This window comes from Equus przewalskii, chromosome 14 (assembly GCF_037783145.1).
Source record: "Equus przewalskii isolate Varuska chromosome 14, EquPr2, whole genome shotgun sequence".
Classification (NCBI taxonomy): Eukaryota; Metazoa; Chordata; class Mammalia; order Perissodactyla; family Equidae; genus Equus; species Equus przewalskii.
In genome coordinates this window covers 15,604,680-15,628,291 of record NC_091844.1, presented here as the reverse complement: position 1 = coordinate 15,628,291, position 23,612 = coordinate 15,604,680, and the positions used below count along the sequence as shown (strand labels likewise).

At 51.2% G+C, this 23,612-nt stretch overlaps 1 protein-coding gene across 11 annotated transcripts in view; it reads left to right on the top strand.

Annotated features, from left to right (window-relative positions):
• Positions 1-23,612, top strand: part of PAX8 (paired box 8) — a 59,096-nt gene that overhangs the window by 17,337 nt on the left and 18,147 nt on the right. For 6 of the 11 annotated variants that reach the window (XM_070573659.1, XM_070573657.1, XM_070573652.1 and 3 more), the window contains exons 3-7: positions 15,292-15,457; positions 17,433-17,633; positions 19,238-19,326; positions 19,640-19,765; positions 20,033-20,208. In XM_070573659.1, the coding sequence (XP_070429760.1) occupies positions 15,292-15,457; positions 17,433-17,633; positions 19,238-19,326; positions 19,640-19,765; positions 20,033-20,208 (758 nt within the window). The remainder of the gene's footprint in view (positions 1-15,291; positions 15,458-17,432; positions 17,634-19,237; positions 19,327-19,639; positions 19,766-20,032; positions 20,209-23,612) is intronic. The other 5 variants (XM_008528449.2, XM_070573658.1, XM_008528448.2 and 2 more) reach the window with 1 other exon arrangement.

The following is a 23,612-nucleotide window of genomic DNA, read 5'->3' as shown; positions in this document are numbered from 1 at the left end:
AGGTGCTGGCTGGTTGGCTCCTTCTGAGGGCTGTGAGGGAGAATCTGTTTTCCAGGCCTCTCCCCTAGCCTCTGGTGGTGTGCTGGCCATTCTGGGTGTTCCTTGGCTTGTGGCAACATAATTCCAATCTTCACACGGCATTCTCCCTTTGTCTCTCTCTGTGTCCAAATTCCCCCTTTTTATAATGACCCACGTATCCTTTTATAAGGATCAGAGCCCACCCTAATGACCTCACCTTCACTTGATCACCTGCAAAGACTCTATTTCCAAATAAGGTCACATGCTGAGGTACCGGGGGCTAGGACTCCCACCTACGAGTTTGGAGGGGACATAATTCAACCCATAACAATCTGAGTGTTGTACGTTCTTGGTCTAGCTCAGACCCCGACCCAGCCCTGATTCGATTCTCAGCTGCTTTAGGTCTAAGTGACACCAGCTATAGAAGCCCTGGTTTGGGACTGACAGAGAGAGGAGGAGAAGCCAATATGCATTCTCCAGAGCCTTTCCTGTTATGCCCACCCCAGTGCCCCCAGAAAGGAGGGGACTCTGCTTCTCAAACACAGAACCCACAGAAGAGAACCACACGTCTGGCTCTACTACATAAGAAGATAAAAATGACAAGAAAACAAGCTGATAAGAGGACTGCAAATCTGTCAGGGTATGTCTTGGTTCGAGCACATTCTGCCCAATCCCCATCATCTTCTTCCTTCACGGTCTGCCAAGATGGCCCCAGCCAAGATGCGCTGTGATCCCAAAGAGACTCCTGGGATGTGGAATGAGCAGGGACTTAGATCAGAAAACATGAGTTTTGTGACATTAGACAGGTTGCCTCCGCTTCCTGACCAGGGACCCTCTCAGAATTGCCCTACAACTCTGGCACTCTATAGGATACCTCACGTCTACCTCAATAGTCTGTTAGCCAGAGCCTCTCACTCTGCCATTGGGCAGGGCATGCAGCAGCCCGGGGGGGCCATTCTGTGTGCTTTCCCTCATCTTCTTACGGGTGGCCTCAGGGGAAGTTGTACAAGGTCTCCCCACAGAGCTTTCTCTGCACACTCTTCAGAGGGTCTCTGGCCTCTGTTCCCAGGCCTGAGGGCAGTCCCAGAGTTGTTGCTATTAGGACCCGGAAGACAGTAAAGATGATCTCCTCTCAAGCCAGATCAAGAAACTGAGGCACAGACAGGCAGGTCGCAGAGAGGGCAGAACCCAGGTCTCCCAGTTCTCGGCAGCTTGTGTTTCCTCCCCTGAAACCGCCACCTACAGGCTTTGTCTGTTCCCCTCCATCCATTCCAGTTTCCTTATGCAGCAGTGAGTGTGGCTTTTAGCGTGTCTAATCCGTCTTGCTATGGTGCCAGGTTCTGGGGAACCGACTGTTGACAGGTGTAGAAACCGTAGATATGCGGTTTTGTCACAGATTTTGCTCCATGTGTCAGACTCAAAAAAGCGGTTCTTCTTCATTTATTCCTACCTGTTTCACTCCTCAAGATGGCCGGGCCCCGCTTCTGCCTTCTGTGTCCCCAGCCCTGAGGGTTCTGCACCTCACACACACATGCACAGTCACACACACATAGATACGCCCAGACGTGCACACACACCTATAGACACAAAGAGACACAGAGACACACACACACACCCCTTTCTAATTGTGCCTCAAATTCAGGCCAAAGCCCACCCATTCCAGTCACCTCCTTGCTGAGCTAGTCAGTCACCTCTCACTTTAGTTAAGATTTCAGAAGAACAGAACCCAGTTAGAATCTTAGAGGTCATTGACTTCAACCCTCTGGGTGAGGCAGGATTCCCCTCTTCTCTATTCCTGTGATTTCACTGTTATTCACCAGGCCCTCAAGCCCTGGCCTCTCAGTCACTCACTGGTTAGCCCACCGTCAGCTGCTGTTTCCTTCCCGTCCTCCCCTTTCCCTACCTTCATGTTATCCCTTCCCCTCCAGGGGCCCTCCTGGATGGCTCTCTCTTTCCTCCCCTACTTATCTCTGGATAATTTTTAAATCAGTGTCCACAAAACCCACATTTATAAGGTTATAACTTTGAGCTAGAGAACCTAGCAGACGTTATAGCGTGTCATTGGAATACGGATTATTTATGATCCACCCTCATCCCCACCACACACACCCACACACACGGATACACACACACACACACACACACACATGCACCATAGGTATTCCACAGGGTTGTGGAAAGAATCAAAGGAGATAGTACTTGTGAATGGATTCAGAAACTTGAAGGTTCTATAACATGTCAGGAGTTATTAACTTGCAAGTTTCTCAAGGGCAAGGACTGTGTCTTCTGCTTAGAATCCATCTCCCCACATTCACAGGGCCTGGAATATTATTAGACATAGAGTGGGTGCTCATTGAATTGAAATCTAATGAACTGAAAATTGCTTTAATACAGACCCATTTTTTAAAAAGCAACATTAATATCCACAGGCCTGTGACCCAAGAGGGAGTCAAAGGTACAGCACGGTGACCTGTGCAGACACTGGGCTTCTGAGCACGTGTTCACTGGTGCTGTCATACCTGCCTCGCTCACCTCCACTCTCTCCCAGGTGCAGAGGCCCTGCCCCTTCTACCGCAGCCCCAGCTGTGTAATGCCAGGAGTCTGGAGGCACCTAGGAAGCTCAGGGGAAAAGAGCCGAGAAGAGTGACCTCTAGGAAACCTCCAGCCAGCACGGGGAAGTTCCTTTTGCAGCCTCCAAGTGGAAGTTCATGTTTAATCAATTAATTAATGCTTTCAGTAAATATTTATTGACCATCTACTGAGCAGATATAAACTCTGGACAATCGCCAGAGGAGCTTTTTTAAAACTATACAGATTCAGGAACAGCATACCAAGAGATTCTGGCTGAACTGAGCGGAGGTGCGAAGTTTCTGAAGGCCTCAGATGATGCTAGTGTGCAGCCAGGGCAGGAGCTGTGTGGCCCAGGCCGGAAACACTGCTTGGCGTGCTTCCTCCCAAGGCACCTAGGGGGAAGGCAGAGCATTCACCCCAAGAAAGGCCAATAATGAGACTCGGGTGGAGGGCTGTGGATGGGGGCAGTCAGTGGGGGAGAAGGTGAGGGATGGTGAAGGTTCCAGAGAGCTGGTCCAGGGAGGCTTCTGTCCTTGGGGACATGAAGGCCAGAGTGGGCAGTGAGGCTTAGCCATTCCCAACGCCACACCCACAGACAGGAGGCTTCACCTCTTCAGGAACAGGAGGGAGTGTGTCTCCAGTTTGGGAAACAGGGATGGAGGAGAAGCAGTGCCCAATCTTAGTCACGGGGGAAAGTGCCCCTTCACTATTTGGCCTTCTGATACCATTTATCCATCTGAGAAGGTTTGCAGAGGCCTCCAGAAATCTCTGAGCCAGCCCCAAAGGGGAATCTAGCCAGGGAACCCTTGGTCTTGGTGACCCTTCAGGACTCAGAACAGCCCAAATTTTCCCACTTGCCTCCAGCTCTCCAGCCCCTGTGTTCCCGAGGCATCCAGCCTAGCTTCAGGATGAGGCAGGGCCTCAAGTCCTGCAGGACTTTTCTTCGGGAGCTTAGACGTCTTAACATTTGCAGCAGCTGCATCCCTGGAAATCCTCGCTCTGGGGCCCTTCCTAGGAGGGAGGTGACAGAGTTAATCTAAGGGCTGGGGGAGGCGGAGAAAGGCCTTGAAACCACACAGTGAAGCCAACCAGATTAATAGAGGAAGAGAGAGGGGGTAGACCATTAGGAAGACAAAGAGAAAATCATGCTGGAGCAATAGAGAGGGAAATCTAATATCAACTAGGGAAAAATAAATGGAGATTAGGGCAAACAAATTAGCTTTAATGGGTTCAATGCTAATACAAGAATAACAGCCGAGCTGCGAATGCCTTTGAGGGGAAGATGGGATAAAGAACCTGAGCAGTCATGCAGGCAATCAAGACGACGCAGAGAGGGGGGATGGTCCGAAGAGCAGGAGGGGAGGGAGAGAGAAGGGAAACTCAGGGTGAAGGAGTGGGAAAGAGTGGCAGGAGCATCTGCTGTCTTTACCGGGAATGGAGGGGACGGGGTCAGGGAAGGGGAGGAGTTGGGGCCATCAGCGGAGGATGGAGTTAAGAGAAAGCAAGGTGGTTGGAAGAGACTGAGGACCGAGGAATAAATACCAGGAGCAGGGAAGATGGGACAGAAAGCGGGTGGGGATAGTTGGAAATAAAGAGAGTGCAGGAGAGCAAACCAACACGGAAGAGTGGCGCCAAATATAAGAGAATTAGCTTCCTTCTCTGACTAAAGAAATCATAGAAAAGGGAAAATTAGACCCCAACAAAATGAAAACTTGGAGAGGCTTTGGAAGTGGGTTTTGGAAAGTACCTATGCTTGGCAGGTGACGTGACGTGAAGATGCTCTCAGGGAAGGGTCTGACCGCCCTGGAATAACCATGTGCTGCCAGGGCCGGTGCCGGTAGACAGGGCCTGAGCAGTGCCTGGGAGCCCGCAGCTTGAGTCCAGCCTGCCCTTTGTAATGATGCAGCCCTGGGCAGGTCACACGCAGTCTCGCCTCCTCATCTCCTCATCTGTAAAACGGGGATAACGTGCTATCTACCTCCAAAGGCTGACGTGAGAACTAAATGAAAAGATGCATTTAGAGTGCTCAGCCCAGCTCAAGAGTAAGTACTTCTCACCATGTCCGCACCGGCTGTCAGTGTTATTCCCAAGCATTGACTCGTGGGCAAGGGGTTGAACACTGAAAATAGCCCTTGCTCCCTTCCTCTTTCCCCTCTTTCCTCTTCTTTTAAATCCAACATTGGTAAACTACCAGCCAAGTTTGGTTCTTTCCTGGCTGGAGGCTAATCCAGGGGAAATCTGTTTATCCACTCTTGGTCTCTCTCCCTCCGCCTTACCAGCCCTCTCGCCCCTGTTGGTGATGAAAGAAGTGCCAAACTCTGCCACCCTCTGGGCTGATCTAAAGCAAGTGCATCCAAGGAAGCCAGCCTTCTTATCCTATTGTTCCAAGGGCCTCTAGGAAATCCTCGTATTTGCCAAGACTTCAGAGTATAGGAGGCTGGGAGCTGGAGTTTGTCCTCATGACCTCACAACCCAGGCTCCTCTTGGGCTATATTAAAATGCATCCTAATCAACAAGAACAGGTCCAGGAATCAATGAATAACCACCTAGACAGGGGCTCCAGGAGGGGAAAGAAGGAGCTGGGATTATTTCCTGCCCCTCAGGACATTCCAGAATTCCTCCCTTTGCTCATCACTAAAGATTTTGGAAGAGCGAGAGCAGAAAAGAATCCAGGCAAGAAGAGGGGCAGATGAGGTGAGAGAGCTTTGTCACTTGCTGAGAAATAAGTTCATTAAATTGAAACCATTCCCATAAAACTATAAACTCCAAGACAGCAGAGACCCATCTGTCTTGATCCCCGTATATCCCAGAGCATGGAGCAGTGCCTGGCATGGAAGCGTGATAGTCAAGGTAGTAATAGAGAAGGTTTGTGGAGTGCCTACTGAGTGCTATGCATGCATAGATCACACAAGGAGAAGAGCCAGAGAGAGGTGAAGTTCATGGCAAGGCCATAGGTCAGTCAGAGGTGGAGCAGGGGTTTGAATACAAGCAGCCTGTCTCCAGAGCCTGCTTTCCTAACGTCCACCCTATACAACTTCAGTGGACGAAAACAGATGAATCAATGAGCATCACCCACTCATCAGGGCAGGAGGCCAGATTTAAAAGCTGCTTATTTGTTTGCACTTCTACGAGGGACTGATAAATGGGCCACCTGGTAGGTGAGAGAAGGCTGCACGATGGTAGAGGGGCTTCCTCTTGTCTCATGGGGTTCATGTCAACATTGCTTCAGCAGCAGCAGATGATCCAGATTCCAGCTCTCCCAGAACTGGCCTCATGTGCCCCTCGTGTACCAGCAGCAACCAGGAGGTGCCATCACCTAAGAGGCCCCAGCCCAAGCCCCATGGGCCCCTCCTCCAAGTGTCAAGGTTCAGATAACTCCAACCTCTTCCCTTTGCTTCCCCAGCCCTAGGAGCAGTGGCTTCTTCCTACGCCTACTAGCTCAGGGTTATCTCAATCTTCTTTGTGCTCTGACAGTCCTCCAACACCCAGATAGGCAAGTTAAAGCCCCTCTGTTGAAATACCTAGGAACAGGTTTCTGTTTTCTGACTGGACCCTGACTGATATGCTACTTAACGCCAGAGGAGGTCTGAGGAAGCAGGATTCCAGGACTGGCTTGGTTGTGTCCTTGGTCTTGAACACAGAACACAATGCCGAGCTCCTTGGCAGTGAGAACTGGGGATCAAGTTTCTTTCTCACTGACTGGACCCTGGCAGACACAGTGGGGCAGTACTGCCCGGCAGCTATGAGTCAGAAACTTCTCCTCAAGTGGGCCTCTGAGTCTTGGATGTGCATGTTTGCAGGAGGGGGAGCTTTTGTTCTTCCCCTCCAGGCACGCTGGAATCTCCCCAGAGCTGTCAGTCCTGTGAGGGCCGATCTGTGTAGGTCCGCCTTCATCATTCTCTATAGAGCCTCTACAGCCAGGGTTAGAAGGAAAAGGCTTCTCAACTCAGAATCCAAAGACCCACGGCGGTGAGAGTCTCCTCATGGGTGTAAAATGGCGACAGTAGTGCTCATCTCAGAGTGCTCCTGCAGAACCAACGAGGCAGCATGTGAACCACCTGCTCCTCGCAAAGGGTGAGCCCATGAGTGCTCACACATTTAATATTGACGTCGAAGGTTTGATGTAAAAACCACAGGAAGGCCTCTGCACTCATCCCATGGCTCCTGCAGAAGGGCAACCCTCTCGTCCTGAGGTGTGATATCTGGACCTCCTTTTTTAAACAATTCATGTCTAAGAGTTTATGTCTTTGGAAGACAGATTTCTGCTTAAGGCAAAGAATGTGTGGGCTTCACTAAGCTTGTTTTGCGCTTGCTTTCTTTCCTCCCTCCCTCCCTCTCTCCCTTCCTCCCTTCTTTCCTTCCTTCCCTCCTTTCGTTCTTCCTTCTTTCCTTCCCTCCTTCCTTCCAATAATTAATTCAACCAGCATTTGTTAGGTAACTGCTGACCACCAAGCATTATACTACTAGATATTAGGGTTTCACAGATAAAGAAGCCACATCATCCCTCAAGGAACACACAATCTGTGCAGCAGGATACAGCCAATATAAATAGACACATATTCTGCTACATGCAGTGGTAGAAATTATGCCCTGACGTGTTTAAAAGAAAGGACTAGAGACAGCAGGCAGGAAAGGCACAGAAGACTTCCTGTAGGAGGTGGCTTCCTGAACGGACTCAAGGTATGAGTACGAATCCTTCAGGAGTTGGTAAGGAAAGGGCATTCCAGGCAGGGAGGACAGCATGAACAAGGACACAGGGGAGGGTTTGGATACTAGTAAAGAACAGCAAGCCATTCTGTGTTGCTGGGTCATGAGACTCAAGACTCAGGTAGGAAGCGAGGCTGCAGAGGTAAGCCAGGGTCAGCTCACGTGGACATTGTCCTTCAGATTTCGTGCCTTGGACCTCATCATGTAGGATATGGTGTTGTGCCCTGGAAGGTTTCTTCAACATGGGAGGGACGTGGTCAGACTTGAGTTTGGGATGTGCTGCTCTCCCGCAAAGGGTTGCATGTGCAACACCGGATGCAGAGACCAGCTGACTAGTAAACCGGTACTCACCTTCCTTTCAGATTATACCTTATGTAGATTTTCTTTGGTCACCAGGAACTAATTCCATCTCTCATCCTTCACCTCATTATTCTTTAATACCACACCCTGTGTGTCCTTCTTAGCACTTATCCAAGCAACAATTACACATTTATTTGTGTCTTTACTTTTGTGTGTGTGTGTGAGGAAGATTGGCCCTGAGCTAACATCCGTTGCCAATCCTCCTCTTTTTGCTTGAGGAAGATTGGCCCTGAGTTAACATCTGTGCCCATCTTCCTCTAGTTTATGTGGGATGCTTCCACAGCATGGTTTGATGAGCAGTGTGTAGGTCCGCGCCCAGGATCCGAACCTGCAAACCCGAGGCCGCCAAAGTGGAGCATGCAAATTCAACCACTACACCACCAGGCCAGCCCTGTGTATTTACTTTTTAAGTAGCTACCTATTCCTAGACTGGAAGCTGCATGAAAGCAGAGGCGAATGTTATGTAATCAGTTCTAGTAAAATGCTTGGCACGTGGTAATTGCTCAATAAATATATGTTGAATGCAGAGATGAGCTCAAGGATGTGTGAATGCTAGAGATGGCTAGGAAGGTCCTGGTTAACTAAATATCTAGGAGGCAAAAATGCCATGGTTTGGTGAGTAGTCCATATGGAGAAAATGAAAGAAGCTAAAGGCCATAAGTTAATTCATGTCACATATGTTTGTTGAACACCTAGTATAATTTAGTAATGAATAGAACAGATGTGGTCCTGCCCTCATGGAGCTTTCGGTCTGGTGGGGGAAGACAGTCACTACTCATACTTATAATCATGCAAATAAACGTATAATTAAGATTTGAATGAAAGCTATGTAAGAAAGGCTGAGGATGCTGAGAACATCTAAACAGAGGCCCTAACCTACTCTGTAGGATAAAGCAAAGCCACCTGGAGGAAGTGACTTTGTGTTGAACTATATAGGATTGGTAGAGTTACCTAGATAAGAAGAGAAGACAAGAGTCCCAGGCAGAGGGAACTGCATGTACAAATGCCTCGAGGCAGGAGGATGCACTGATAGCTCTAAGGTCATGCAGAAGGCCAGCGAGGGAACAGTGTGGAGGGTGTGGTGGAAGGTGGCATGAGATGAAGCTGAGGGGCAGGCTCTATGCTTGCATGGCAGCTGGTGACATTACCAACCAAGACAACACTAGAGCAGGAGCCTCTTTATGGGCAAAGAGGAGATTTCTGATAGGAAGTTGAATATAAAAGTGAGAGGAAAAATCTGGACTGGAGATAGCTGGGATGCCCGTGATGCCATCAGCACATGGGTAGCAGGTAAAACAATAAAAGTGGGTGGGATCACCAAGGATGACCATGTAGATTGAGTGCAGCACTGGGATTTAAGAGAAGTCTGGAAAAAAATAGATACAATGGGACAAATGAGGGAAGAGAGGCCCATTAAAGAGAAACAACAAGCGTGCCTGAAGGTATAAGGAAGCAGGAGACAGCATTGTCATGGAAACCTCTTCTAGAGGGAGGACACAGCATCCTCCACCAGCCATATCCATCGGGCACCCAGGCTTTGAGCACACGCTAAGCCTGAGGCATATAGTGAGGGGACCACTGAAGAGGAAGGGAGCAAATGACAAAAATAGAAGCATGCGGCTGGCCCCGTGGCCAAATGGTTAAGTTCGCTCACTCTGCTTCGGCGGCCCAGGGTTTCGCCGGTTCAGATCCTGGGCGCAGACGTGTCACCGCTCATCAAGCCATGCTGAGGCAGCATCCCACATACCACAACTAGAAGGACCCACAACTAAAAATACACAGCTATGTACCCAGGGTCATTGGGAGAAAAAGGAAAAATAAAATCTTAAAAAATAAATTGGAGTGGCAAGCGTGACTGCTTTTTGAGAAATCTGATTGAAAATAATAGAAAGATAAAGTTTCATAGTCAAGGGGGGGGTTTATGTTTTGGGGTTTTTTTTTCTGTTTTTGTTCTTTTGGTTTTGTTTCTTTCTTTCATTATGTGGACAGGGGCTGGAGAGGCAGCCTAGATGGATTTAATTGTATTTGTATGTCCGGGGGAAGGAGATAGTAGAAAGGGAGAGGTAAATAATATAAAAGAAATGGGAGGGTAATTTATGGAGTACGGGTCCAGAACAGGCAGAAGATGAGGGGTCAATGAGAAATGAAGAAGTATACGCAGCAGGTTGGCCTCGCTGCTATCTCTCGTCTCTAGGTACCCTCAGGAGGGGATGCGCAAGGCACAGAGATACCAAGGTCACGCAGCCAGTTGAGGGAAAAGCCAGATGCAGAATGCCGCTTCTCAGCATGCCAGCCCCTTTGTCCTAGTCCAACGGCCTCATGTGCCCAGATAACCCACAACCTCATGGATGCTGGAGGAAACCAGTATGCAGACTTGGGGTGGAAGGTGAAATAAGAGGTTGGAACACTGAGTTTCCATGATGTGGAACATTTTCTTTAGAGTGGTTTGAGGCAGAGGCCCTGGCCTTTATTCCAGAAAGGCACCAAGCCAAGGGGAGCAGCTGGGAGGTTACAGTGGAAGATCACAGGCCTGCAAGTGAGCATGCTGGGGAGGACAACACCACCAGGCTGAGAATGACAGAGACTGGTTAGCACTGGCAAGGCCATTCCTTCGTGGAGGGGGACTAGGCATGGCATGATTTAAAAGGCATCCCAAAGCAGCCGCTCCACCTCCCACGATGGTCCTGCCAAGGCCCAGAGTCTCACCTTGACACTCTTTGGCGCTAAAGCAAAACCCCAGGGAGTTAAATGGAAATATTCCCAGAACAATACATTGAACCATTGTCACTTGAGGACTGGGCAGAGGCATAAGGAATCAGACAGAAGGTAAAAGAGGAAAGCGTCCAAGTACGGGACTTGGTCCTGCGGTGGGGAGTCCACTCAACAACCATCGCAACAGGCCCTCACCTTTGTAAAGCATTTTTCTGCCGCATGGATTTACTGAAGCATTAATTAAACTTTTGTGGCAGGTGCTAGGTAGACAAAGACAGGGCCACTGCCCTCGAGGAGAACTTGTAAAATAATCTAAACAGATAAAGTTACTGTTCAACGCATCAGTGCTACGACAGAGACTTGAGCAAAGGATTGTGGGGGCACAGGAAAATTATCCCCACATCTTGAGGGTTGGGGTATTGGTGCATGAAATAAGGGTGTGAGGCAATGAGCCCCTCCCTTTCCCTTCTACCATCCCTATCCTCAGTGCCCTGTAGTGGAGGAAGAAATTACCAAAGAAAGTCCTAAGACCTCCCCAAATGGTCACTTTTCCAAAGAGTACAGTTCTGGACAGCAGCCTTCACCTACAGTCCCGGAGAGCTCCAAATCCCCTTACAGAAGAATAAGTCCTCTCTGGCCCCAGGACAGTTGGCATTCCCCTGTCTGAGGACATTCACACTCAGACCCTGTTGTGTCCAGCCAAGCAGTCTTGTCTTCCTCCTCCACACCCACCACTCCCCGCCCATGACCCTCCAGACCATACAAAGGGCCTTTGCTTAGGAAGCTTCAAACTTCTTTCTGGTTCATACCTTCTCCCCAGCCCGGCTAGGGGCTCCCACTCATGTCTGGCTTCCGGCCTTAAAGCCCATCCGAGCCATAGCCACATGGAAAGGTGGTCAGCACTGTGGGCAGCCCAGACCTCCCCAGTGCAGGAAGGAAGGCTGCACCACCTCTGAGTGTTTGGTGGTGACTCACCCAAAGGAGTCAACTCCCCCACACCGGACACAGGAAGGACAAAAGTCCTTCCGTTACAGGGACTCAGGTCCAAACCTCAAACCATAGGGGCCATCTCCACCTGCAGCCACAGGCTCTTTCCAAACTCTTTTTGCTGCCTGTCCTACAGCCATGGTAAAGGTCTTTCAATTTCTTGAGAGCACCGAGACCTTGTATGTAGATTTTTTTTCCTGTGTTTCCTTTGGAAACTTCTTTACCTGGTTACCTCCTAGTCATTCCTCCCTGCAACTTCCTTTGGCCACTTATGGGCTCTCCTGGCATGTGGACTTACCTCTTTCAAGAAATTTCTCCCTTAACATGCTGATTCCCCATTTAGCTGGTTGCATCCCCTCAGATTTTCATTCCTTGAGGTTTCTTGTCTTGCTCAAGGCGGTATCCTCAGTGCTTCGTACCTGACTCGTGGTAGGGACTTGGTGTATGTGTGTTGAGATAAAAAGAAATGATTACTGTAATATACAAATGGTAAGAACATTATTCTTGGAAGAAGGTGGGGCTGGAGTAGAAGGTGTACAAGTAGTTAGTTATTCTCTTAAATTTTCTTTCTTTTTTTTTTTTTTAAAGATCGGCACCTGAGCTAACAACTGTTGCCAATCTTTTTTTTTTTTTCCTGCTTTATCTCCCCAAATCCCCCTGGTACATAGTTGTATATTCTTAGTTGTATGTCCTTCTAGTTGTGTCATGTGGGAGGCCACCTCAAAGTGGCCTGACGAGAAGTGCCATGACCGCGCCCAGGATCCGAACCGGTGAAACCCTGGGCCACCACAGCGGAGCACATGGACTTAACCCCTCGGCCACAGGGCCAGCCCCCTCTTAAATTTTCTTACTGGCCATTGCCCAGCTTAAACCAATGGTTCTCAATGTGACGCCAGACTAGTAGCATCAGCACCATCTGGAAACTTCTCAAAAACACAAATTCTTGGCTCCATCCCAGACCCACTGATTCAGACACCCAGGGCAGTGGGCTCAACAGCCTGTGTTTTAACAAGCCCCCCAAGAGATTCTGATGCACGCTCAAGTTGGAGAACCACCGCCCCAGTCCTAGGGCAAAGCGTGGGCCATTACATTCAACCACGTGAACATTAAAAATTAGAAAAACTTGACACTTATATCAGCATTTTCAGCTAACCAAATGCTTCTCCATCCTCATGCCCCATCTTCTTACAGCAGTTGTTAGAGGTCAGCAGCAGACCCAGCAAGAAGTTTTGTTTAGCTCCATTTAACAGATGAAAACACTAAGGTTGAAATAAAAAACCCAACTTTCTCAAATGGTAAAATTAAAACCAGGCAGAGTCAACGCAGGAATCTGGCCCAACGCTCTTTGCACAGTAATACACAGTCACTGAGAAGCCAGTAAAATAAAACAAAGCACCAGAGATTCTCAGTTTAGGAGCCAGAGGTATGAAGACATCTTTTCTTCACAGGGACGCTGGCGGATCTAGTAAATAACCTGTCGGAGGGCTCCTGAGGATATGGGTTTCTAAGGAGGCTGATCGATCCTTCAGGAAGGTTTAGGACAATAGCCCACACAGCTGGAATGGAGAAACAGGGTAGATTTTTTTTTTAAGGCACAATACCCAATTTATGACACCCAAAGATTGTGTTTGGTTTTTTTTAAACCTGCTACTTTTATAGAGTGGAGACCCCCACCTGTAGGAAATCTCACTTCTGGACATAGAGGTCCTAGCACAAACACCTCAACCTCGGTGGATGACGTGGCAGCTTAAGTTCTGGAAAATGGGGACAAAGCTGGACTGCTCCAGGTCTTGTCTGTGTTTGGGTGGCTGTCTGGCGCCCCCTTGTGTTCAATGTCTGGACCCAAAAGAGCGGAAAGGCAACAAGGATGGACAGAGGGTCAAATGGCTACAGCCATTCTCCACAGAAGGCCTGTGGCCAGTGAGAAGCCAGCGGAATGGGCCCAGGAGTGTGCGTGGGCCCCTCTGCTGGCCATCTGGGCTGCTTTCCCAGCCCTGGTGGAAAAGCACGCACTGGGGCAAGTTGCCTAGAACAGGACAGGTGGAAGTTGTGCCCAAGCTCACCCAATTGCCTCCACCAGGAGGATGGATCATTGTGTCCCTCCTGCTGGGTGTTTGGCCGGAGGTGTTTTTCCTCCTGACTTAGTGCCCAGGCCAGAGGCTTATAGACTCTTTTTTTTTTCTTAAGAGAACTTGACTGTTCTGCTGAAGACAGCTCAGGCCCCAGAGGAGACAGAGCAAGGCAGTTCTGAATGTGCTAAGTCGGTGGGCGGTAATGGGCACTTTGTGCCCAGGAGAGGCACTTTCCACCCTCGGCCATAAATAGTCCTTAACAGACTCACACAGAGGCCTGACATTGGCTCTCCCTCCTCACCTGTCCGCTCCCCTGGACCCTACAGCCCCAGGGCTCTACCATCCCAGGCAGACCACCAAATCAAGCGCCCGGTGTGAAATGATGTCCTTCAGGCCCGGACCACGGCACCTTCAGCACAAGAGCACAGGGCCACTGCCAAGCTTCCAGGGTCTGTTCTGGCCGTAGAATACCTCAGGAAGCAGCACTGATGGGAGCCTTAATCTTTGGTTAGATCCTGGCTCCTCCTCATATCATCTGAGTCGTAAAAGTCATATACATCAAGCCACTGAAACTCTCCAGGTCCCAGTCTCTTCAATGGTAAAATGGAGATCCCAGCCCCGAAATTAGCCCAACCTGGACCTAAGGATTTTAGCCAGTTGAGTTTGTTGGTAAATCTAACAGACAAGCACTTTCTCACCTCTAAGCCTTTGCACATGCTGTTCCCACTGCCTGGAACAATTTTCTCCCTTCTCCCCTTCATTCAGCTAGCACCTCTTTATTTTCAGTCTCAGTTTAGACTTCTCCAGGAACCCTTCCGCTCTCCTGAGCCTGGGCTTGGTCCCCACCATGGGTTCACGTTACCCCCTGCATGTCCCTGGTCACTACAGTGGTCACTTGGTATGGTAACTGGCTGTTGGCTGGTCTGGGCCCTCACTCTAATAAACCCCATGAGGCAAGAGCAGGAATCACTCTGCCTTATTCACTTCAGCATCCGGGGAGCCTGGCTCAGTGCCTGGCACAGAGTGGGCACTCAATCAATGTGTGTTTGAATAGGTGGATATGCACAGAATGAAACACAGGCTGGGCCAGCACACGAGGCCAAGTCAGGAGGGCAGCTAAGGAAACATGGCAAATGTCCACGGCTTGTCCACGTTCTGCACAGCTGCACTCGGCCGACGTGTCAGTCCTGGAAGCCCTGGGAATGGGTGCCAGTGAGGTCTCTGCCAGGGCTTTTGGGGCTCCAGACCATGCTCTGGCCATTAGAGAGAAGGAACCGCGGGGGTCACTCAGGCTGGGAGCCCACAGACTGGGCTCAGGCCCCCTCTGCCCTAGCTTAACCAGAGAAGGCCAGCTTTTATTCTTTTGTGTGTGTGTTTCTCCATGTGACGGTGCTTAAAACTCTGGTTCTATGGTTAAAAAGAAGGAGAAAGAGAAACTTAAAGACCACGATTTACTCCTCTGCCCTCCTTTTATAGATGAGGAAAGAAGACTCAGAAAAGAGAGGATTTTCCCCAAGGCCACAGAGCTCAGTATCAGAGTAGCAAGACCCTGAATCTTCAACTCTGTGTACACTTTTCAGAGGGAGGGAAGAAGGGGGTGGGGTTGTTACTTGGAGGAAAGGGTTGAGGGTCTGAGAGGAGATAGAGCAGCCCCAAAAGGCCCCCATGGTGATGTGCCTCTCTGTGGCATCGCCAACCTCCCTCCCCGACTGGAGCTAGCCTTCCTGGGAGGCGGGAAGCAGGGGTGGGTGCAGGGAGCTAGACGGCTCAATAGTGGGGGTTGAGCACCCGCACTCAAGGGCCTATCCCACCCGGCTGCCCTGCCTGGCCCTGACAGCTGTCCCTGGGCCTCTCGTCTTCTTAGGCCATGGAGGGCTGAACCAGCTGGGAGGGGCTTTTGTGAACGGCAGACCCCTGCCGGAAGTGGTGCGTCAACGCATCGTGGACCTGGCCCACCAGGGCGTGAGACCCTGCGACATCTCCCGCCAGCTCCGAGTCAGCCATGGCTGTGTCAGCAAGATCCTTGGCAGGTAAGCACGAAATTCACCACACACCACCTGCCCTGCAGACCTTGCCTTCTGCCGCCCACCTCGCAGCCTCCTTCCTTCTCGGGGCCTCCGTTCACTCCTGATGCCCAGCTTTGGTCCCAGGACCTGAAAGGGGTGTGGTGGTGCTTCTGGGCCTCCCCATCCACTGCTCTTCTGGGGTTTTCCTGCCCCTCCTTTCTCCTTTGTCCATTTCTCCTTCCTTTCATTTCTCCCTCCCCCTTTTTCTCTTTCACCCCATGTCTCAAGTTCTATAGGCTCCTCTGTTCCTAAAGCACAAGACTCTTCCCCAACAGTCCTCCTGCTGAGACCAAGGAAAATGGAGCCACTAAGGGGTGGCGGCGGGGGGGGGGGGTGCACGTGATCAGACGTGGTTCCTGAGGTCTAACCCCTCCACTAGTATGTCTGAGTTTGTGCTCCTCACACCATAACTCCCAGAGCACCCAGAAGAGAAGCGAGGGTTGTTGATGAAATGCAGATCCCTAGCCCCAGTCCAGACCTACAGTGTCAGCCTCACTGGGAGCTAGGCCTGGATGCTGTGATTTTTACGAGTTGACCAGGCGACACTTATGAACACTAACCCCAGACCAGTGGAGGTTCATAGCCCAGGCTGAATGTTAGAGGTCCCCTGGGGAACCTTAAGTAGAAAAAGAATTGATGTCTAGGCCCCAGCCCACACCAATTAAAGCAGAACTTTAGGGGAATGGGCCCAAGTTAGGGAATAGTGGTAAGGTCCCCTCAAGTGATTCTAATTTTCTGCAGCCAGAGTTGAGAATCACTGACCCAAAGGTTCAGGAGGGACCAGGAGCCCCAATTCTGGGCTGAGGGAACCACTTAATCTAGTCTGGAGAGCAACTCCCATCAGAAATGCCCCTGCGCCAGGAGATGACGGGCTTTCATCAGCTCGAGGGATCCGTCTCCCACACCCCAACCATGAGTGGATTCAAGAGGAGTTCTGGTCCAATGATGCAAAGGGGCCTGGACTGTCATTGAACGTGGAAGGCCCTGCTTCCTGACGAAGCTGTCAGGGAGAAGTGTAGTCCTGGCTGGGGTCAGGAGCGGAGTTCCCGAGATGGGCTGTGTCCCAGAAAGGACATGAGCCCTGGAGAGTTGTGACAGATAAACAGAGCTTTAAAGAGCCAGATTTTATTTCACGGCAGAAGAGACCAGAAAATTTCCACAACTAGGAGACCAGAGAGTTTCTACATCCTATCCTGATGTAGGTCATTGGTCGGCCAAAGCAGCCAGGTGAGGGCAGAGGGGAGAGGAGGAGTGGAGACCCTGGGAGAATAGGCTCAGCTTAAGGAGCTGGACGTGGCCGGGGATCCAGGCTAGGCTGGGATCCCAGAGTCCATGAGGAGCAGCTTCAACCTGAACCATGTAACCTGGGAGAAAACCAGTGGCCAGGCGGGACGGGGGGCGGGGTATGGAGAGCAAAGGTGAATCAGCAAGACGGGGCAAAGGGCCCAGTAGCCCCCACTGGCTTCTTGGGAAGGGGTAAAATCAGGATAGCGAAGGAGAACAGTGAGTCATGCTTCAACCAAGGGAAGCTGGATGGGGAACAAGCTGTACGGAGCGGCGACTGTGAACCTGCAATTCACACGGAGCACACACGTGAAAATTTCCTTTCTTAGGAGGGAAATCTTTTGTGCCCCATAAGGTGGCTCCTGCAGGTGCTCAGACACAGGAGACTGGCCAGAGGGATGGGAGAGAGAGAAGCCAGGCATCCCGGGGTGATGTCTCCAGCAGAGGGTTCTGGTTTGACGGCAGCATAGACCCACCCACGCAAGGGAAACAGACAGCGCTGGGAATGTCAAGAGTTTGAGGCCAGCCTTGGGGGCACATTTCACCCCCAGGCCCCTCCCCAGAAGCCCCAGAGGGAAACGAGGGTCTCTGGCTAAGTCCCTGCCCAGAGACCCCACCTGCTTGTTGGGTAATTCTTTGGGGTTCTCTATTGGAGTAGGTACTACGAGACTGGCAGCATCCGGCCTGGAGTGATAGGCGGTTCTAAGCCCAAGGTGGCCACCCCCAAGGTGGTGGAGAAGATTGGAGACTACAAGAGACAGAACCCTACCATGTTTGCCTGGGAGATCCGAGACCGGCTCCTGGCTGAAGGCGTCTGCGACAATGACACTGTGCCCAGCGTCAGTTCCATCAACAGGTGAGAGAGACAGCAGGCGGGGGCTGGGGCACCTGGGCGTTGGGGGAATCATGACAGAGACCTGAAGAAGGGCCCGGCTTGGTGGACTGGCCTGGGAAGGGGCCTCCTGCTGAAGAACCAGGCAGGAAGCACCCCAGGCGCTCGCTGGTGTCACCCCTCTAGCCTCCTCTAGTCTGTGTGGCACCCCCACCCCCACCCCACCTCTGCCCGGGGCTGTACTTTCTGCAGTTTCCTTCTTCATACACCACATCCTCTTTCATTCAATAAAAGAAGCTTCTTCTTGAATTGATCCTTTCCTGAGCCACAGGACCCTAACCCGGCCCTCATTCAAGCATTCACTCATTTGTTTAGTCATTTGGTTATTCACTCACCACCTCAGTCAATCAATTATTCACTCATTCTTTCATTCATACATACCTAATTTACTCATTATGTGCTAGGCCCTGGGGACACACAGTTCTTGTCCTTGCGGAGCTTACAGTCTAGTGGGAAGACAGACACTTACCGAGTACTGATCAAGTGGCCACGCAAACAACTGTAAAAATGCAGCTCTAAGTCCTGCTAGGGAGAGGAACATGAGGGTATGTGAGCTAATATAAGGTGGCCTGATTTAGGGAGATTATGAAAAGATGCCCCTGAGTAAGAAACAGTGACTAAGAGTTAACTAGGTAAAAAGGGGAGCGAAGAGCTCTGAGACAGCATATGCAAAGGCCCTGTGGCTAATAGGAATTTTACAAGAAGCTGAAAGAAAGCCAGTAGATAGAGATGAGGGGAGCATGAGGTAGGCTGAGGTGGAGATGTCAGCAAAGGCTGCCCTTCAGGGGCCAGGGGCCAGGTTACGTGTTCTTGCCTCTGACCTATGAGCAACGGGAAGCCCTTGGCAGACTTTACGCAGGAGGCTGACTTGCATTTCAGAAAGTCTGCTCTGGCTGCAATAGGGAGAATACATTAGAAAGGGTCAGGAGCAGGGGCCAGCCCCAAGGCTGAGTGGTTAAGTTTGCTCGCTCCTCTTCAGCGGCCCAGGGTTTCGCCCGTTCAAATCCTGGGCGTGGACATGGTACCACTCATCAAGCCACCCTGAGGCAGCATCCCACCTGCCACAACTAGAAGGACCCACAACTAAAAATACACAACTATGTACCAGGGGGCTTTGGGGAGAAAAAGGAAAAATAAAATCTTTAAAAAAAAAAAAAGAAAGAAGGAGTCAGGAGCAGATGGGGGGTGCTAATGAGTGACCCTGGAGGAGAGTTGGTGTGGCACATACTAAGGTGCTGGCAGTGAGATGCAGAGAGGGATCAAAGCTCGAGAGGTTTACAAGGTCAAACCCACGAACCTGATGATGGATTTGACAGAGCAGGGAGGGAGGCAGATGCTAAGCCCCACCTCTACTTCTCCCTCTAGTGACTGATGGTACCAATCATGAAATGGGCACACTGGGAAGGACCAAGTGTGAGGAGGAAGGTGATGGGTTGATGGTGGACAGGTGGAGTTTGAGGTGCCTTTAAGACACCCAAGTGGGATCTCAAAAAGGTGATTGAATCTGGGGTAGTCATAACTCTTGGTCCCTCCTCTTCTCTCTACGACCTTTCTTGTCTTCCTTACAGAATCATCCGGACCAAAGTGCAGCAACCATTCAACCTCCCCATGGACAGCTGCGTGGCCACCAAGTCCCTGAGCCCAGGACACACACTGAGTGAGTGCTGAGGGACCTGCAGGCGCACCCGGCCCCTTGCACACACCTCCATCTGTACACATACAGAGTCACACGCAAACACGCCCACACAGACACACCCACCTGGGTTGACTGAGCCATTGCACTGGGACAAAGCCTTGCTGGGGTTCCAGGGAAGCGTCACTGAAATATTTCGGGGTGGAAACACATCAGGCAGCCCTGACTCCAAGAACCCCTCCCACCAGCAGGCCCCCTGACTCCTGCGTGGTGGCAGCAGAGGCTCTGGGGGGTGTCACTCCCACATCCTGACCCTCTCTCTCTCACCTCACTGCAGTCCCCAGCTCAGCCGTGACACCCCCAGAGTCCCCCCAGTCGGATTCTCTGGGCTCCACCTACTCCATCAATGGGCTCCTGGGCATTGCTCAGCCTGGCAGTGACAGCAAGAGGAAAATGGATGACAGTGAGTGTTGGGAGAACCCGAGGGCAGGTTGGGGGTGCAGGAGGGCAGTTTGCTCAGACTCTGATGGCAACAGAGGTCCCCCTTTATGGCCCAGGACTTTGTGGGTGCTCGGAACTCCCTGCCTGCAGCACATGGCCTGTCTCTAAGATGGCCACAGCCCAAGGCCCAGGAGCCTGGTCCTTTCCCTCCCTCCGAAGCTCCTCCACTCTGGCCTGGGGGGTGGGGGATGGGTCCCCTAAAAGCTTTCTCCCTGCCTGGGGACGCCAGGTGACCAGGACAGCTGCCGGCTGAGCATCGACTCCCAGAGCAGCAGCAGCGGGCCCCGCAAGCACCTTCGCACTGACACCTTCAGCCAGCACCACCTCGAACCACTCGAGTGCCCGTTCGAGCGGCAGCCCTACCCGGAGGCCTACACCTCCCCTGGCCACACCAAAGGCGAGCAGGTGAGAAGCAGACCGTGGGAGGTGAGCAGCAGTGGGCAGGGACTGGAGCGAGGCATGGTCTCTGAAAAATCCCTAATCAGCCTGCAGTCCTGCCACCAAAGCTACTAGAAGTTGCTTCATGGGCTCCGGGCGCGTGCTTCATGCAGCTTTAAGCCCCACACATGCTTTATTTCACCAGATGCTGGCATCTTCCTCCTCCTCTCCTCAGCCTTCCCTCACCCACAGCCTCTGCGCTTAGCCCTTTCAGGGAGAGCCACACAACCACATCGCGCTATCCTCATACAGGTAGTAGCTTCCCCAGATTGCAGGTCAGGTCCCACAACTCTAAAGCTGCAGCTCAAGGCCTGTGCACCATGATCTCAACCAGCACTTCTAGCCTCACCTCCAGCCGCTCATGCCTGCACACCCCATGATCCTGCATTACTCACACTCCCGAGCATGCCACTCTCGTTCACACCTCTCTGCCCTGGCACACCATGTGCCCTCCTCACAGAGTGCCTTCCCCCCACTTCTCTGCCTGGAAAAATACCACTCAGCCATTATGACTCAGCTCAAGCATCACCTTGCCCCTGAATCCTTCCCTGCCCCTCGGACATGCTCCATCTCTCCCTCCTCTGTGCTTCTGCATGTCCGACATGCGGCTCCCGATAACTTCACACTGTGCATCGTAATCATCTGGTGGACAGAGGTGGAAAGACACAGTGGGTTTCTTCAGGACAGGACAGCATCTTTTTTATGTCCAGCGCCTAACACTGTGTCCCTCTTACAATAGATACTCAATAGAGGTATGTGGAATGAATGAGTTGAGAAATCCAGAATAATAAATTGCGAGCTACAAGGGAATTATTATTTCCAGTGCACTGGACAGGTGAAATGGTTTATCTTGGGTTTGCTTCTGTGAAAAGCTGACAGAGATATCAGAGGTCTCCTGGAGCCCAACAAAGACTCCACAACCCTGATAGAACCTCCAGGACTGCTGACCTTTTGTTCATTATCTCTCAACAGTCACAATCTTCCTCCCTTTCACCTCACCGGGTCAACCAACTGAGGAGTTTCTTTAGGGTGGTGTCTGCTTGCCCCTCTTTGCTCACACTGTCATTTGATCCGGGAGTGAGGCAAGCCCATACGCCTTTAAGATCTGAGTACGACAATGGCGATGATGCCAATAATCAGCTGAACCATTGCCAGTGACCGTCTGGACTGCTGGGCCCGTGCCAGCGCTGCAGCTGGGCAGGCAATCTGCGTCAGCGATTTTATCAGCCTGGGCTGTGGCAACCACGAGGGGTGCAGAGAAAGCTGGCCGTCAGCAGACCTGGGGAGAGGACCTGGTTGCTCATCTGAGAGTCAGCACATGGCTCCCGGGGGGAGATGGGGCCGCAGCAGTGAGCCTGCTGTGTGAGAAGGAGCCTAGAGTCCTGGTAGCATAAAGAAACCCTGCTGCTGAGCGCCCCCCCCTGCACCCACCGGGTGGGAGAGCTATTTCCCAGTTCCATACCTGAGCCCCTCCCAAGGGACCCTGCTTGAATACAAGGAGACCCTGAGACCCTGCAGCAAGCTGGCATACGTACATGGGGACTCGCGGAAGGAGAGAGTCTTAGAGCTAGAGGGACCTTGGGGACCGCCGAGTCCAGTCTTCCCATTTGCGTGGAGATAACCCAGGGCAAGGGAGGGTGGGGAGGGCTCGGGGAAGCAAACAGCTATTGAGCTCAGGCCTGCGGGCCCTGGTTTCATTCAGGCTGGCCCACTGTTACCTGTTTTAGATATGGAGTTTTGTGAGTTCTTATTTGAAGAGTGGAAAACCATGGAACTGCCCCAGCCCCTCATGCTACAGATGTGGAGACTGAGGCTCAGCAGCTCCCATCCATGATGCATTCCCTCCCTCAGTCAGTCATGGCCTCCCTGGCTTGGTGGCGAGGGGCAGGGAGAACCCCGCCTGTGCAGGGGCTCCTTGTGTCCATGCACACCCCTGGTGACTCTGACAGCACTGCCAAAGGAACACTCTGTGTCCTCTCACGTGGGCACGGGAAGGCCCTCCGGCCTGGGGAGCTGAGAGAGAAGCACAGGTCCTCCCACCTGACCTCAGGATGGGGCAAAGACACAGCCATCTTCCCTGTAAAATCAACAAGGGGGAAAGCATTCAACAGAAACGTCATGTGGCCTCATTTCTGGTTGCTACTTCACTGCCAGCCATAGCTGGGAGTCCACACAGCTCTTGACCCTCTATTTTACAAGTGCACCCAGAAAGAGATCAACAGAATGTGAATATTGTGATAGAGACCAAGAATTTTGCAGCTTATGACCCTTCATATAATTCTAAAATAATAATATCTATGGCAGCTATTGAGTATGTGTTACCAAGCGTTCTGTGCTAAGCGCTTAATACACACATATAAAATCTCATTTAATCCTCACGTCAGCCTAGTGAAGCAGATTCTATCATCCATGTTACACAGGTGAGCAAATCAAGGCTCAGAGAGGTCACAGAGACTAAAGCCTCTTGGTTGGTCATTGCAGAGCCAGGGTTCAAACTCGTTCAGTTGTAAAGCATTGTGCCACTCTGCAGCCCACTTCAAGTTCAATCCCAGGAAGAAATCCCGTCATCACTGGGAGGTTTAAGCCATACAGTGCAACATCACCAAATGTCTGACTACATAAGTTTGGGCTGTTTTTTTCTTTCACTGAACTGCCTGGATTTGAGAAAGCTATAAGATTTTGAGTAGATATGTGGTATCAAATCAACACATCCATAAGGCATTTTAAACTTTTCTTACTCTCTCTAGAAATTAGGTATTTTGTTCAATTTCATTAAGCCAGGCTCTAAGCCACTCCACCCTGCCTCGAAGCGGCCCCCTCAGAAGGCTTGGAACCGGAGGACCATTTAGTCAGTAATTGCTGCTACACAATAAATGGTGCCCTAGTGGCCTCCAGAATTGACTGCAGCTTCCAAAAGTGCCCGGCATGCAACCGGAAAGTTCCGTGGCTCCTTGGAGAGCCAGGCTCGATGGAAATCACTGAAAATGACTGCCCGTAGCAGAGCTGTTATGTAACCACAGAGCATTCCTTGAGTTCAGTTTTGTTTCTCACATAGCGCGTTTGTGACGCGTGTGACCCACATGTAGGGAAGAAGCGTGTGCTTGTGTGTGCTGTCCCATCCCCCGGTGGGAGGGAGTCCTGGTGAGGGGCAGTGGACGCTTGCCGTTAATTGAACAAGTTCTTTTTGGAGGGAGCACCTTAGGAGATAGCCCTGCTCAGGTCAGGGGAGGCCGGGTGGAGTCTAAAATGAGGTCTTAACAAAGAAAACTCTCAGATCCTTGATCAAGAGTTTTTCAAAGAAAATTAACCCCAAGCATCACCTTCAGGCTGAACCTGCACATTTATGTTTGCCTGGATATGGAGAGAGAGGG